The sequence below is a fragment of the Drosophila albomicans genome, chromosome 2L (genome assembly GCF_009650485.2).
Source record: "Drosophila albomicans strain 15112-1751.03 chromosome 2L, ASM965048v2, whole genome shotgun sequence".
NCBI classification, from domain to species: domain Eukaryota; kingdom Metazoa; phylum Arthropoda; class Insecta; order Diptera; family Drosophilidae; genus Drosophila; species Drosophila albomicans.
Genome location: NC_047628.2, coordinates 1,797,006 through 1,815,460, shown reverse-complemented (window position 1 = coordinate 1,815,460; position 18,455 = coordinate 1,797,006). Strand labels below are relative to the sequence as shown.

The 18,455-nt window shown below is 34.4% G+C and overlaps 1 protein-coding gene across 1 annotated transcript; it reads right to left on the bottom strand.

The window, feature by feature from the left end:
• Positions 1 to 422: 422 nt before the first annotated feature.
• On the bottom strand, positions 423 to 4,954 carry LOC117563228 (protein rolling stone). Its single transcript, XM_034241432.2, has 3 exons — positions 4,516 to 4,954; positions 739 to 1,033; positions 423 to 682 (listed from the first exon to the last, which is right to left on the bottom strand). Exons 1-3 carry the CDS (start codon positions 4,838 to 4,840, stop codon positions 517 to 519), a joined length of 786 nt encoding a protein of 261 aa, XP_034097323.1. The 5' UTR covers positions 4,841 to 4,954; the 3' UTR covers positions 423 to 516.
• Positions 4,955 to 18,455: the final 13,501 nt, after the last annotated feature.

The window sequence follows — 18,455 nt, the reverse complement described above, 5'->3', positions numbered from 1 at the left end:
CTTAATCTAGAAATACATTTCATTGAAACTATACTACATAATCGAAATAACACCTTACCATGAATTTGTAGTCAAAGAATTAATATAATTATTTCATTTAGTATTCGCATTGGCTCTGTATGTCGTACATCTGTCATATATTAACTCTTAACTCTAAAATTATTTCGTAAAAAGTATGTTGTGGGTATTGAAAATTTGTGCAATTTAAACAAAATGACAAGATCAGTTGTGGACGATCCTAAATGCAATGGTATTACCTATCAAAGTCCTTTAAGGTTTCTTCTGCAATAGCAACAAGTTAACGACGTTATATATCAAATCATTGTTATCGATATGTTGATTTTTATACCGGCTACCCATAGGGTAGAAGAGCTTTAATTTTTTATCGACAGCATTTATTAGGTTTGCACACAGATCAAGTTTATTTTTGAATTTTTGTGTAGTATTTTTTGTGAACACCTATTTTTATTAGGACGAAATAATTATGAGTATACGAAAAAGACAAATATGGTTGAACTACAGTAATTTTCCAAGCTTGCTTGCTATACACACTCTCAATCGATACACTCCATACTGTAGCGTTGAACAGCACACTAGAAGAACTGCAACCATTACAATAGTTTTCAATGTCTGCAAAGGATTTCCGTGGTTTAACATTTCGTAAATGTAACTTCTTCCCAATCTAGCAAACGGAAGAGTCGACATCAATTGCGATAATTATTTTCACATTTTCCTTACCGATCTAATCCACCTAGCACATAATAAACATAAGTGAATATCACATAGAGCAAAGCCAAGCCAAATGGATATATAAAGTGCAGCAGTCGTGCAGGATGCGCTACCAGTAAGTGATCCAGAGTGAAGAAAACCGGAGGCAAGCCATGGGTCCACACGTTGTAAATTCCACTAATAAGATTTTGCGGTTGCTTCTTAGGAAAAATGCAGGTCCAGTAAATAATAGAAATTATGTGCGTAAAAATTAAGTTTATCCAATAACATGCCCAGTAGCACTTTAACATGCAACGCCGATTAACTGCGGGAATCAAATACTTTATAATATATCTTGTATAAAATATAATATTTGTTACATTATTTGAGCTGGCAATAGACATGCATTTTATCTATAGTAAATGCAGTAACGAAAAAATAACAAACCAATGATTCTTTCATTATTATTGAAAGTTCATAAATTATTTAATTTGCATATTTAGTTGACTTAACCAATTTAGTGAAGAGACACATACAAAAATGCTTTGCCATTTCTAGCTCTCTGTGTGATACTCGCTACATTCATTAATAAAAGCAATAGTGTTTCTTAAGGATTAAACTATAGTTTTAATTTCGTGACTCTTTTACTATTTGTTTATCTTTTTTATTTTCGTGGGGTAGCACAGTGGGCGATTTGGTCCCGCTAGCGGCATTTAATTCAAATTTTTAAATTTAAAAATCCGTTAATATTTATTCACATATCGATAGCAGATGCTTTGATTAGATTTTTAAAGGCTTTTTGAAAGCTCTACGATCAGCTGATCATCAGCTGTGATCGGTCAAACACATCATATGATTTCGCAAAGAGCTTTACACAATTTTTTCTCTTTGCGCGCATGGAATTTGAGTTCCTCGGAAATTTACAATTTTTGGTGAATTTGTTAGAAGTTTGGTTTTTTATTATATTCAAAGTATGTATTTTCAAAAAAATCAATGCTTGTGACCGGTCTATAAATGTGTAGCTCATAAAACGTAGTGGTAATTCAGTGTATTAACAACTAGCCCGGATTAGCGTACACCTGTCTTTCGTGGAGTAGAACTAAATTTATTTAACTAAGTTCAGTCTAACTCCTTTATTAGCCGAAAGTGTGAATCAGTGGCGTCCAAAATGTGTAATATCAACTGCTATTATCTGCTAGCCTTCAAACTATGGTACTTTTTAGACACAGTGTTAGTACCAAAAAGGGATCTTTTTTTAGTATTGCACTCATAAGTCATCCCATTTTTTTCCATCATCCCATCATATTTTAGATAAAGTTTATATATGAAATATGTTAATTGGAATTCAAATAAAATAAAAGTACAAAAAAATTTTAAATTTAAAAAAAAAAAAAATTTTTAAATTAAAAAAAAAAAATTTTAAAAAAAAATTTAAAAAAAATTTTTTTAACTTCAAAAATTCTATGATTTTTTTCTGATCAGCGAAAAAAAACCGACTGAAGATATCTATTTTAGTTTAGAAGTTATTAATTAAATGCCGCTAGCGGGACCAAATCGCCCACTGTGGGTAGGGGTGACTCTGCATAAATTTAAAAGTGATGTAATAAAAAAGACTAGCTATGCTCTCTAAGATCTACTGATTCATAAGCCCAGACAGTCAGATTATTGAAAAAAAGTTTAACGTCTACTTCTCTGTCTTTCACTTCGCAGGCGTGTATTTTTGTCTATAAATTTGAGTCGCGCTAAAGTATTTAGAAATAAGTGTTTTGTCAATATTTTAAAATTCTATGTTTTGAAAAAGATGAACTATATGATTTTAAAATCTATGTATTTATGGTAGAAACTTCATATAAAATGAAGAAGGCTGCAAAATAGCGCGAATAGATTTTCGAACACATATACCATTCAGCGTATAAAATATTGTAACGAAAATATGTTTGTTCAAAGTTACAAATTAACACTTTATATTTTCAATTTAATAAATCTAAAAAAAGGGCACAAAAAGCGGATTATTATACAGATATTTGTAATAAAAAAAACTCTGAACGTGACCACAAACGCAACAAAATATTATTCATTATTATACCCGCCACCCATAGGGTAGAAGGGTATTACAACTTTGTGCCGGCAGGAAATGTAAAAGGATGCAACTCCGACCCTTTTAAAGTATATATATTCTTGATCAGCGTCAAAAGGCGAGACGATATAGCCATGCCAGTCTGTCCATCTGTCTCAGAGGCTATACGAGATTCTGCCCCCACAAATCGACATAAATCGAATAACAAGCGTAATTTTCAAGCTAGAGTCGCGAATTCTGGTAAATACAATCTATAGGCTTTAAGATTCCTGAAAGTTGGGTTGGGATCAGGTAACAAATTTCGAGCATATTCGACTGTAGCTTTCTTACATATTTCATAATTACATTAACGCCAAGAGTAACTTCTATCATTTGGAATGTTTGGTAAATTCGCCGAGTTTTGGAATTTTTTCGATTCTGAACGCCTATATCGTTAAATTAGTTTTATTCGAATTAGTTTGTATAGAAGGGTATTATAATTTTGTGACAGCAGAAAATCAATATGTCAGGCAGAAAGTATATAAAGTATATACATATACATATGGGCAAATCCCAGAAACAGTCCACCAGCGACCAATTCTTAAATTTCACATTTTGTAATGTTTCTTTATATGGAACATTATAGTAGATATCGAATTTTAAGAATTTAAAGCAAAAAAGAAATTTCGATCATTATAAATGCACAAATTTTTATCAAACCCAATTTTTATTATAATTTTCATAATTTTACTTACATTCGTGCTCTGCGCACACCTATTGTATTTTTCACAATTTTTTGCCTATGAATATAATGTATATTTTTTGCCCTGCTTGGCTCATTAAGACATCAAACGAATCGTGTAACATGCGACACGTAGCGTGCGACACAATGGGTTTACTTTGCTAAAAATCTATAAGCATTATTAAGATCAAACGATCGGTTTTTGTCTTCTAATATTCTTACTTTCTTTAGGATATTAACTTTCATAGGGTTTATTTTGCAGAATTCGCTAAAAATTGAGTTTGAAATAAAAATTTAAAAACTAACTTCCGCTTTGTGTAGCGTGCGACACGTCACAATTTTATTAATTATTTTCAAAACAGTGACTCCAGTGAAATTGAATCTTATTCCCTCCGAAAGTACTCTCAATTCACTCTAAACACATAACAAAAGTTTACGGTAAATCTTTAAAAAAACCCCCCAAAAAATTGATTTTCATTAGCTAAAATCGTGCGAATGTAGCGTGCGACACGTGGGATTTGCCCATATATGTATATGTTCTTGATCAGTTTCATCAGCCGAAACGATATATCAGTGAATGTCTGTCTGTCCGTCTGTATGACCACATAGATATCAGAAAGTTTAAGAGATAGAGATATAATTCTGGTCTTTATCAATCGTAAAAGCTTGCTTGCTATCAGACTAAAAATATCGAGATTATGGGGATAAAGCCTACTTACTACGGGCCTTAGTTGCTTTGGCTGACAACCTTGTATATTTTGCACTCTATGGTATATTTTGAATGTAGTACTGTATCAATACTTCTAAATATCCTTTGGTATATTTTTAGTATTTTTGAGGTATATTAATTAGGTAAATTATAAAATTACTACAGCAATATATTATTCAAAATGGGTAGCGCGAATCTCATAGTCGAACACACTCGACTGTAGCCTTCTTATTTGTTATTTATTATAGTTATTGTTTAAAAAATCTATAAGGAGTAAAAACTCGTTAACTTTAAGCTTACCAATACTTTCAGTACTTGCATGATAGATTGAAACGATAATGGCACCACTAATGCTGGTAACACTGCATAATATAAAGCCCCAATTTGTTAAGTAAATAAAGACAGTTCCCCGCGAGAAAAATATGATGAGATAAGAGCACAATCCAGTTCCAAAGAATATAGCCAATATCCATCGGTATATTAAAAAAGCGCACGACTTCAGTTCCGATTGCCATTGAGATCTGAAGAAATCTTCTGGTGCATGATGATGAAGTCGAAGATGCACTAATTTAAATTCATCTCTAAAAGTCAAAGGTGCCTGACGCTGTTCAGTTAATTGTGCCATCTTCTCCGCTTAGTAACTGTTTCCTTACAGTGTTGCGTTCATTAAAATGGAGAATGTTTTGTAGAAAAAGTTTATTTGAAATATTTTTAATGTGAAGGTTATATCAAAGTAGAAATGTTATTTAAAACGCTTAAACTTAAGTGAGATTCCCATCCCCCCTTGTTCTGCTTTTTGTTTTCAGTCTTTTTAACCGAGTTGCATAATTACCAGCTACATGTGTCTGTGCTCACTCAGGCTCCTCCACTTGGTCCTCTGCCTGAGCACGAGCCAGAGCCAGAGCCTTATTGCGGTCCCAGTCTTGATACACTGTGCGGAAAATTACGACATGTGCATGACATAATTTCCCTTTTGCCATTCCTCCTCAACATGACCGAGACGCTGATCCCACAGCGACGACATCGTCCTCTTGAGCCAAGCAGACACTTTTAATTGAGAGACACTTGGATGAGTTGTAGCGCGCAATTAAAATGCCATTACGTATAAAAACAAAGCTCAAGCTCACGCACAGTGGCCTGAATGTTGCTAAGAAATTACCTGTTCCTTGCTCCTCCACTAAAGCGTTGTTCCTAGATCAGCAACATTTTGAGCTTGCAGCTAGCCAAATTTTAGAGTGACCATTTTAAAAACCTTTATGACCTTAAATTTTACACGGAAATGGTAAATTTAGCCACACTACTCAAAAATTTGCCTATTAAAAAAATGGATTAATCAAAAAATAAAAAAACAGATAAAATCAAATTCATTGCCTATTTCTATGGCAATATGAAAATATCTCAAGCACTTATTATTGCAACTTGGTTGAATTATTTTTTGATTTTAATATTTCATATATGGAGTCTTACGACTCCACAATATTAATTGTTGCTATGTCTCAGACACTTTCTATTTAATTATTTTTAATTATCAATCTTGATGCTGCTCATCACTCTGCCGATATGTGTGCGGAATAATAGGTTGTATATTTTTTCGCATGTGTATCTGCTGAAAAGTTTGCAAAAATTTTGCAAGACCGTTTATCTATATGGAGTTGCGCGAAAAAAAACACAATTTCGCTCATCTGGGAACAGTGCTTAAAGAAGAGTTTGGTATTTTCGCATTCAAAAAGAATTATTTTCGAAGTAGAGTAACTGAATTCGAATCATATTTTCTCATTTATTGAAAACTAATTAAAAAAAAATTTGTAATTTCTAAACTCATATTGTATATAATTTGTTTGACATGCAACAATTATATTCCATTTCATTATAAGTTAGGCAATATTTCGACACACTTGGTTATCAAGAGGCTTTGGTTTCAGGGTATTCCGTTGACATGTCATTTCCAGGGATTGCCTGAAATAGAGTTTGCCTTTCCTCGTTTTATTTTTTTTTTTCTTTTTTCTGTAGTGTTGTTTATTCACTTCGTAGTTGCGATTTACTCGGACTATATCCATTTGCCCCACCCCCGCTTTCGATTGCTATGACGATGACTATGGCGATGGCTTACCTAGGCTGCTGTCCTGTCTAAAATTTTTGCATACATTTCGTTGCCTGTATTTTTTGCCATTGCACAAATCCGCAGTTCTATCAAAATCACGTGTAACGACCACGGCCATGAGGATGCCCACTCCTCACCTGTGGGCTTTGGAAATGCAAATTTAGAGTAAAAGGTTTGCAGCGCCAACTCGATTCGTTCTCTATCTATCTTCCATTCATTCATCCGACTTTCGATTGCTCCTGCTCCAGCTACAATGTACTCCTGTTTCTGCTTCTGCACCATTTTTGTGTGTTACTCGTAGTTTATTTCTGTGGCATTCCAATTGATTTGCTGATTTGCGCATCAATCAAAGGAAATTTGCTTTCATGTGGCCCGATGTGGGGGTTTCCTTGAGGTGCTCGGAATTATATTGAGCTCGGATAGGAATTGAGCTTGGCATGTATTTCCAGCAAAACGTTTTCTTGTTTAAGGCTTGGCAATCAAACAATAGCCAAGTTCTGTCAATTAGATTTATTGGACTAAGGTCGACATAAAAGTCAATTATGTGCTTACAAATTGATCTAAGTTTAAAGATTCGATAAATATCAAAATATAATATCAACATCAAAAGCAATCTTCAAACATATAATACACAGGCAAGGTGGAGTGGTGTGGGTACAAGACAGAGCTCTGGCAATCTCTCTCTCTCACTAGCAGACGCGATCAGCCAGCGCTAACTCAGCGGGTCGCTCGGTTTAACTTGTGAGCTTTCCGCTTTCAAGCTTTTGTAATTGTTTCAGTCTTGTTTCGATCTCTGTTTTCTTATTGCTATCTTGAAATGTAGATGCGCACTCACGTTTTCAATTATTCTGCATGTATGTAAAAACAGACTAAAACCCATTTGTCAATTAGCATAATTATTCTTATTTGATTTTTGCGCTCCTTTTTTCCGCTACCCATAGGGTCGGTTTGTCAGTCTGTGCGTCTACATTATCATTTGGCTGTGATCAGAGTAAGTTATTAAAGAAATCATTTTATGGGCTGCTGCCGAGTCTTAGATGCTTTGGGTGATATTCTGCTATATTTTTAAATGAGTATGTAGGTATCATGAAGTCACTTCTTTGACGCATATGTAGTATATCGATATATGTATATTCAGGTATATTTTTATAAAAATATCACACTGTTTTGATTTTATTGAAAATGGGTAGCGCGTGCTACCCATAGAGAAGAAGGATATAATTTTGTACTGGCAGGAAATGCATGCAAAAGGTAGAAGGAGACTTCTCCGACCCTATAAAGTATATATATTCTGATCAGCATTAGCAGCCGATTTAGCCATGTCCGTATATCCGTCTGTCTGTCTGTCTGTCCGTCCGTCTGTATGAAACACTGGATCTCAGACTTTTTTCGACAGGATTTGTTTTGCCACGCCCACTTCCGCCCCCGAAAATCAACAAAAATAATAAAAACAAACGTACTTTTAAAGCTATTTTAAAGTCGCGAATTTTTGCATATATAATAACATCTATAATAATAATTGTAATTGTGATTCCTGATTCGGTTGAGATCAGATAAAAATTGTGGAAGTTATTAAAGAACTACTTTCTCACAGACGAGCACACTCGACTGTAGCTTTCTTATTTGTTTTAATTTTCATTTTAAGAATTATACTAAATGTACTCAGAGAGACAAAAATAAAGATTTAAGATTTTTTGGATCTTTAAAAGAGAAATTTTGAAATAAGATTTTTTAGGGTGAAACAATCTTAAGTTAGGAATTTTATGCTAAATGCTAAGTAAGTAGAGATGCCGTAAATCACTGTGCCATGTGAACGTTGGTCTCGGGTTCAAACTCTAATCGGTTCGTATATAAAAAAGGGTTTAGTGTTATAATTCTAATTGTAAATGTATTACAAACAGGAAGCAACAAATGTTTTTTTTTTTTTTTTTTAATCAATCTAAATTTAAGATTGTTTGATCTTGACTTAATATTTTAAGATTTGGTTTAAGATTTTTCCATTCCTAAAACAAGATTATAATTTTATAACACTGACGAAGTTGTGAGCTTAGCTGGCTCGTTTTCTAACCAAATGAATTCCGATTTGTATCAGCAAATGTATTGCTCATTAAATGTTTAGGCTTAGTTCATATCGTTTTGTTTTTTGATAATAGTGTAAATATTTTGAAGGACACTTGTATCTATTATCATAATGCTTTTTTGATATTTTCGATAATGCTGTATGCTGTATCATCGATAATATCGATATTCGGTCAAAATAACATCCAGCACTACCCATAGTGCATATAGAAGGGGAATAAGAGACGGATCATTAAATGGTCTTACACATATAAATGATACTTCTAGTGTAAATCTTAAATTGCTTAATATACATGCTGGTTCATTAAATTGTGCTACTAGGTGAACTACTCATCGCATAATCCGTAATTTCATTGGACTAGGACTTACAATGGCAGCCAATAATGATTTGTAATCTGTGCCAGTTACCATGCACAGGACATAGGAGCAAGGACCGAGCCACGAGTAGATATGTACGGCAAATGGTGCCTTGGCATGCCGCCCACAAGCTCGGTACAAAATTCAATTTGCAAGGACCCGGCGCATTGACATGCAGGTCGCAAACGTCATCATCATTATCATTGTCAGTTAGCTGGCAGTTTGCCATCAAAATTGGCGGATTGGAGGCCTTTAAGTGCGTGTCGTAGAGCCAAGTCAAGGGTTAACCGAGCAAAATGTGAGTGAGAGAACTTCCTCTCTCTCCCCCCTCTCTCACACGGGCAACGTCATAGCCGCCATTTCACCTTATCGCCATTTACCAAGCACTTCTTTAAACCAACTAAGTACGACTATTGCTCTAGACGTCGAGTTGCGTTGAGGGTTACTTTAAGCTACGTTATTGCAAGCAAGGTAACAATTTCCTACTCCACTTCGCCAGCTTCGTGTCTCTCACGTGTCATTATCTTAATTTAAGGCAGCCGAGAACCACGCCATCACACCAACTGTGGGGCGTCTCTCCAATACATATGTATGTACATGTATATGTTACCTTCTTTCAGCTCTCATATCTCTTACTTGAATACACAATTACGTGGTTCATGTGTATATGTGTATTTGTGTGTGTGTGTTACTGTGAGCACTGTGGGTGGTAAAAATTAAATTTCTCATGCTAAGACACGACGATATCGCTGCACATCATTATAGAGTCCGTAGCTTGTTACTATGCGTGGGGCTGTATGACAACACAACTTCAGATTCGTCTCGACTACTGGTTCTGAGGGTGTAGCAACTTTGTCATTATGTCAGCTAAAAGTCGACATTTCTTTTCACTATCTGAGTAAAAAAGTTTGCCATCTTTATTGCAGCATTGGAATCGTCATGTAAATTAACTATATGTATTTCCATTTAGTTTTTAATAATTGATATTCGATATTCTGTTAGTCATGTAAAAGGAAACCAATGTGTTGTGTATTTGGAAGAAAACATTATTTTTTTTATTTAGTTTAAATTTAACAACATTCAACAAGAAATAATATGTTAAATATTGCCACAAATCTGAAAATATATATGTATTATATATTGTACACATATTATTCATATTATACTAGAACTAAATTTAAAATAATGCTTACGTATCTTGTATTGTAGTGTATTGTATATTCGATGTCTCTCAGTGCTCCTTTAAAGCTCTTGTTTTTACTGTATTATTAGACTCCGGGGACTTCTCGCTTGCAATTTGCAATCTTTCCTTGAGCGTGTGCTGTGACAGTTTTTGTATAAATATATTTATCAAATAAAAACATAAATACACAAGAGCATTGCATCTAGATTCAAGAATGTTTGTCTATATCTCCTCTTAAGTGTGGGCGTGTTTGGTGGCTCTGTTTGTAGTGTGGCATAATGAGGCCAGTGCACTGGTAGTCGGGAGTCGTAAAGTGAGTTTGAGTATATCAACATTTTATTGCACATGAATTTCAAATTTCCAGCTCGCTGTACTTATATGCACGATAACATATGCATATGTTCATGGAAATCAACCGAAGTGTCGCATTTGATAGGCCCACTACATACATACCCATCTGCCCACACTCACATTTAAACATACGCGTGCACACACACATACATACATATGTATAAGCATATTTATTTGCGTACATGTTTATCCTGATGTTATTGCATTTGCTGCACAAATTTGTTAGCTAAATGTGCAAATTAATGCAATTTGAATACACAATACATATTTTCTCTTTTCACAAATCGCTTTATACTGTGAATATTCTATAAGAACCACTAAAAAATAAATTAAGCAAACAGTTTCCATTAGCCTTAATAATCAGTAAGATTTTGTGAGTGAGCTTTTTAGTTTTAGTGAAATCGATTAAGAATTCGAACTAAAATTATTGCGATATAAAAGCTAAAAACAAATATGGATTAAAAGCAGTCTTTAAAATGCAATTGATAGATTTCATTAACAAGAGAATGGTGTAAATAAAAATCTTCCACGCAGCATTTCTTAAACTGCCACGAATGAGTGCAAACAATTGGAAATGCACATTGACAATGTGCATAAATGAAAGCGGACAACTATAGCTCACACACGGACACACACACACACAGTCACATACATACAGAGACAATCAATTATGCAATGCGAAAAGCCAAGTCGTGTCCACAGACTCGGAATTCAGAAGCAGAACGAAAAATCGAAAGGCATTTGCGTCAATTTCTCAATAAGGCTCTGAAGCGGATGGTGGCCATCGAGACGGTCAGGCCCGAGGAAGAGTGCAGTGGGGAGAGGGGGTCAAAGTGGACGCCTGCAATGCGCCAGACTGGCTTTAGTACTCCTTCCTCCACCATATGTTCCCCTTCGACCTGTCGGTCCTGGCTTGAGCTCAGGGACAACAACAACTTTTTATTGACAAAGAGAAGAACTGTCGACTGACGATTTTCATTGAATATTTTTGGCCGTATTGCAAGTAGAGCCGTAATACGCAAATGTGAGTGAGTATATGTATGCTTCTCTGTGTGTTTGTGTGTGGGTTTTTCCAGTATCCTGAGCGTCAGAAGTTTGGGCCAAAGGCTACAAAACAGTTTACATACCAACAACAAAAGGCGCCTACAGGACCGTCTCACAGAATTTTGCTGACCCCAATATTTGCAGAACTTTTCAGCAACAATTTCGTTATGCGATTTGCCAGCTATAACCACACTCCTCCCATGACTCAATCGAGCCCATGTACTCAAAGTACCCGCCATGCCCCTCACTGCTAGCCCCTCCTCCCGTTGTCCGATTCGGCTGTCATAAATGCCTGCAGTTTGATAGTTGTTCTGCAGCGAAAGTGTTTTTGGCTTGTGCAAGTGGCTGAAGTTGCTCAGTTTTGTTGGTTTATTGGTTTGATTTGATGTCAAACTTTAGCATTGCCTTTGCTACAGTTTCCGTTTCCGTTTCAGCTCCGGCTTCGGCTTCGGCTTCGACTTTCTCTACCACTTCTCCCACTCAGCACGACAGGCGCAATCTCGGTGCTTGTCTCGAATAGTCAATTTCATGCTTCAAGGTACAATTCAAAGGTTCAGCTGCAGGTTATTCATAGGTTAACATAGTTGAATTTTGAACCACATTGTATGTGATACCCATCAAATTTACCACTGTGCGTGCACTGAGTCGAAACATTAACAGCAACTGCGCCACAGGTCCTAGAAAAACTGGCTACCAGCTTCATACTTAGCGAGAATCCCTCAAGTTAACTGATTATTTGATTAACAATTTGATTTTAATCTAAGCAAAATTAGCATTTAATGAGATGTCGGCATGGAGAGTAAATTGTTAGAGGAAATTATACAAATCAAACAGTCAAAAAAATTAGCAAAAAATGTAATCCATGAATGAGTGATCAATATTAAACAAGTAATATAACTACAATCGAGTGTGCTACCCAAATTTATATACCAAAAAAATACTAAAATATGCCGACGGATTAATAGTATTAAATTCAAAATATACCATAAAGTACCAAATATATCAGATTGTCAGTCAACGCAACTAAGGCCTGATTGCAGTAGGCACATTTTGCCATTCTTTAATAAGTTCTACAATTTTTTTCTGATCGCATCCAAATTTTCAGGAATCATAAATACTGTTGTTATTGTAGTATCGCAAAAGAGAAGAGTATCACATAAATGCTTTCTTGCAGTACTCGTAATAGAGGAGGCTCTTAAACTAGCATACATTATTTACCGCTCCTGAAATATTAAATAATAAGTATGAGAATTCAAAACAAATAGCAAAGAGATTTTTTAAACCAACTCATTTTGTGTCAAATGTTTAAAATGAATATATGATGATGACCAAAATACTATGAATAACAAACAAGCCAGCTTCTCATTTTATTGAATTAAGTGAGCGTTGTCAATGCTAAATGCTAAATTCAACAATAAAATGCACTCTATGAGAAACTGATAGAAGATAATATTGCTTAAAGACTGTCACAAATTTTGATAATTTCAATAATAATATTATTTTTGTTTTCGAATTGAAAAGGAATGTCAATATTTAGTCTCTTAGTAAATAAGAACAACTGGCTGCAGGTCATTGCCTAAGTGAAAACGTCTTTCAATTACTAAATAGAGATAGTTGCAATTTTCCAACAAGAACGAGTAATTTAATTAATTTCGTTAACATATAAACCTAATGTATATTATGAGTACAGTGTCCCAGGATATAAATGACATTATTAATTGACTGACAAAAAGCAACAATTTATACACAATGCGTACACGACAATGTTTAATAATTGTGCATTTACAAAGAAACATTTCAAGTCAATTTACTTGAAATTGAGGAGATGTTGTCTCTTTGATTATGAAGCTGACCAAGTACACCATTATCTCATCCACAGCTTCAAGTGGATGTTGTGATTTGATGTGACTAATTATTTTCAAATTTGATGAAAACTTAATAGGAAATGTAAGTCAAATATTAACCTCTTTAACTATCTCCATAGCCTAAAGTGAATAATATCGACAAATCATTTATTTGTGTACTGCAAAAACTGGGTTGTGAAATTCGATTTTAACGTTCCAAATAGAAAAGCTTTTCTATGGGAACGATTCGAATTGCAAGAATTGTAAAGATTCGAAATCAGTAGTAAAATTATATTTCTTTTAGATGAAACACAATAAAAGATATTCTTTTTTAGAGTCAAGTTATTTATACTATTATATACTATACCAAAATACTATTCCGTTTTTAGACAAGTGCACTAGACTGTAGCTTTCTTACTATTTTTCTTTTCATAACAAGCACAGAGTTGTGTTGAAGTTGGTTAGATATGAAGCCGCAGGCTAAGTTCAACACACATGACGTGAATAACAGAATATCACAAAGGGACTTAGGATTCAAGCTAACATTTACTGTCCGTATGCAAAAGGGATTTTTGTTTTCTATTATCAGGAGAATGTTATGATTTATTATTAACGGGTTCAAGACTTTGCCGAACCCATAAATTGCGGCCCATTGTAAAGGGTGCAAAGGCCTTTGGCATTGCCGCCTCAGCCGGCAGCAGTTAAGTCAATTAATTGGCTTTAGATTTATTAGTTCAATTTTTCTCTTCTCACAGTGCGTGCATACAAATATATATATTTATACATATATGTACATATATGAATGTACATATGTAAGTGCTGTGATTTATTGTGCGAAGAACTCAATAGAAAGACACGCATGCTCAGCTTAGTTTTATACCCGCTACCCATAGGGTAGAAGGGTATTATAACTTTGTGCCGGCAGGAAATGTATGTAACAGGTAGAAGAAGGCATCTCCTTCTAAAGTATATATATTCTTGATCGGCATCAACAGCCGAGACCATCTAGCCATGTCCGTCTGTCCGTCTGTCTGTCTGTGTGTCCGTATGAAACACTGGATCTCAGAGACTATAAGAGATAGAGTTAGATTTTTTTTTCGACAGCATTTGTTATGTTTGCACGCAGATCAAGTTTGTTTCAAATCTTTGCCACGCCTACTTCCGCCCCCCGCAAATTAAAAAAAAATTGAATAACAAGCGTAATCTTAAAAATAACTCTAGTATTTATGATTACTGAAAATTTGGCTGCGATCAGATAAAAATTGTGGAAGTTATTAAATAAATACTTTTGTATGGGAAAAACGCCTACTTACTGGGGGTCTTAGTTGCTTTGGAAGACAATCTGGTATAATGTGCCGTCTATGGTATGTTTTGAATGTGACACTGTATCGATATAACAAATATACCGTTTGGTATATTTTAGTATTTTTGTAGTATTTTCGGTATATTTTAAAAATAATACCGGAATATTTTGCTTTTATTTAAAATGGGTAGCGGGTATCTCACACCCAAAATCGCCTACCCAAATGTAAAATGTAGTCAATATCAAGTTCAATCAATTCTTTTATAATTATTGGGTATGGTTTTTAGTTATTTAACAATTTTGATGTCCTATTGTAATGCAAAAGTATATTGAAATTTTGCAATCGGTAAGTAAATATTTTATAAGTGACAGTATTCAGTTTGAACAGAAATTTGTGTAATTCATGGATATGTTTAGTGATTGATACCCTATATTAAGTTAACTTTGGAAGAAAAAGATGTTAACTAAATCATGACAATTAAAAGGCTTAGGAAGAAAATTAAATATAAATCTTAAGCTAAGAAAAGAATATAAGAATCTCATCACACGGTATCTCGCCATCTAGAATACTGGCTATTCAGTAAGAAATAGAATATTCTGAGGTGCTTCTTGAACGTCTCTATAAAAGGGCAACAATATGCATCCAAAGTCAGTGGTAAGCGAAAAGTGTTAACAGATTGTTACATGAGAAAGTCTTATAGTGGATGACACTAGACTGTTTAATTTGACTTAAATTCAAGGCTGCAATATGTTTCGAAAATACGTGCAAGAATCTTCTACTCCAAGAGAGCTGCTAAACTCACGTGATGCATTCAAGTTTGTAAGTTATAGACACACAATAATTGGCTGGAGGTTACCCACAAAGAAGGGTTTCCAGGGTGTGCTATATAAAATATTTTCACCCGTCGTAATTGCTTTAAATACTTATTTACCAATTTCAATGATGATAAGCTACGTAAGGGAATTCAAAAACATGACACCAGGAGAACTTATCACATCGGTTCAGTTAATGTTCAATTTACCCAACTGCTATATTAAGGCTGCGATTCTCTACCTTAATCTGTGGAGGTTGGAAAAGGCTAAAGAAATGTTGGATGAGATGGACAAGAGTTGCACTGGACAAGAAGAGAAGTTGCAAGTATATCGATCTGTTATACGCTGCAACACAATTTACCTCGCCTTCATGTCCGTTTATAATTTCTATTCTCTGTCAACGTTTGCTACTAGTATAATCAATGGAGTCACGCCTTGGAACCTTTATAACCCATTCTTAAACTGGCGTGAATGTAACCTGGCAACTATTATTGAATACTTCATTGTAATATTTCCAGTCTACTATAATAATGCAACTGACATCTATCCTGTGATTTATGGACAAACTATCCGCTTGCACTTCGATCTATTAATAAAACGCATTCACAGATTAAGATGTGATGGTGATAAAAGCGAGGATAAGAACTACGAGGAACTGACTGGCTGCATCAAGGATCACAAACGGATACTAGAGTAAAGTTTATTTAGACTTTATAACTTAATATCCTTCAAATACTTTCTATACTTTCAGATATTGCGCCATCTTGAGGCCGCTCATTTCAAGCACGATTTTTTTCAGTTTTTAGTTGTGGGCATGGTATTGGGTCTTAGCTTCACCAATCTCATTTATTTTAGCGACTTGTTGTCGGGTATTGCAAATCTAGCCTATATTTTGGCTGCTGTTGCCAGACATTCCCCTTTTGTTACATCTGCAATCTCCTGGAGGAAGATGTTGATCGACTTACTTTATCCATTTTTCAGTCGAATTGGTTGAGTGCATCACGAAGTTATAAATTATCTCTAGTTTACTTCTTGCACAAAGCTCAACAACCACTTACATTTACAGCTGGCAGAATTTTTGAAATCTCTTTGCGTACTAATATAAGCGTAAGTATTTTAAGATTTAGTTCTCTAATATGAAACAATTTTCAATGATTGAACTAATTGCAACTCGCGAAGTTGGCCTTTTCGGTCGTAACACTGGTTCAAAAATTTAATTTGGCTGCAAAAATGGAACGAAAATAAGTTTGGAGAAATGTTCATAAACATCAACATTTTAACTTATATAAATAACACAATTTTCAAGTTGTATCATAAAAATTATGTAGATTTAAAAAATATATTTCGAAATTCTTTAAAAAATATGATATATTAATTTTCAAGTATACATTTAATATGATGTATGGTGTATGTGAAAAAATGACTGTGACATATTATTGTTTTCTTTTTGCCCACAGAAGTAATATTGCCGAAATGGTTGCTGAAAATTCGAGTATTATCACAGTAAATTTATACTACGGAACGCATTTGTTCCATAAATTAGTTCAGGAAAACTATGAAGGTTTGTAGAACTGAATTCTGCATTAAATTGAAATAAATTATCAAAGCATTCGAAACAGTGATATGGTTTTAATTGAGCAAACTAAGAATTGAATTGAATTGTTGCTTTCTGTGAAATCGCAGAATTCTTAATAATTCAATGTCTAATGTAAATAAAGGCCTTCACCTTTGGAATTTGTCATTTGGACAGAAAATATTTGACAAGTGTCACTTTACAGTTGCTTTTCAATTGCCAAGCGACAGGTGCGTAAATACGAAATTATGGTTGTAGGCCTAACAGTGAGCATTGGTAATAAATCTGTGAATATTTTATGTGTGCCAACTTGCAGTTGTTATAAATTCCAAAAGTGACAAATCCTTTCTTACTAGTTTATTGAATTCTCAATCGATTTCTAAACTCTTGGGTCAAGGCTGACTTTAGCTCAAATGAGAATGCAATTAAATATTCTGACCCGCTCATGTTACGCACTTATAAAAGGACAACAATGGGCATGCAACATCAGTTGAAAAGCCTTATCCTGCTTGACTATAGCAACATGTTTCGAAAATACTTGAGAGAATCTTCTGATTCAAAAGAGCTGCTGGTCTCTCGAGAAGTATTCAAATTAGTGAGTTATGGACACACATTGATTGGCTGGAGATCGCCAACAAAGAAGAGATTATACAATACGATGTATCAAGTGTTTTCTTGCATCATCATCTCATTTAACATAATATATATCTGCCAATTGCCTTGATAATAAGTTATATGAGAGAAATCGAAAACTTTACACCAGGAGAACTCATTACGTCGGCTCAGTTGATGTTCAATTTACCTAGTTGCTATGCTAAAGCTGATTTTCTTTATTTCAACTTGTGGAGATTTGAAAAGGCCAAATATTGGATGAAAATGATACAGTGTATCAACTTTATCGACTGTTTATAATCCCATCTTAAATTGGCATGATGGAACTTGGGAGTCGTTGCTTTCTTCTCTTATTGAATTTATTTTAGTATATTTTCCTGTCTGTTAACAATGCGGCTGATATCTACCCTGTAATCTATGGATTGACTATTCGTCTGCACATTAATCTGTTAATCAAACGCATTGAACTATTAAGATGCGATGATAAAAGAAGCGAGGATGAGAACTACGAGGAGTTGACTGGATGCATCAAGGATCACAAGGGTCTTTTAGAGTAAAGTCTATAGCACATATATCAGATCTTTAAATTACTTAATCTCTTTTCAAATACTTCAACATCTTAAGACCGCTTATTTCATGCACGATCTTCATTCAGTTTTTATTTGTGGGCGTCGTATTGGGACTTTCTTGACAAATCTTTTCTCTTTCTGCGACTTTTGGTCGGGTATTGCCACACTCGCTAGTGTTTCGAATTTTGGTGCATACAATAATAATTATAGTATTTATGATTACTGAAAATTTGGCTGCGATCAAATAAAAATTGTGGGAGTTATTAAAGAAATACTTTTGTATGGGAAAACGCCTACTTACTGGGGGTCTTAGTTGCTTTGGAAGACAATCTGATGTCTATGGTATATTTTGAATGTGACACTGTATCGATATAATAAATATACCGTTTGGTATATTTTTAGTATTTTTAT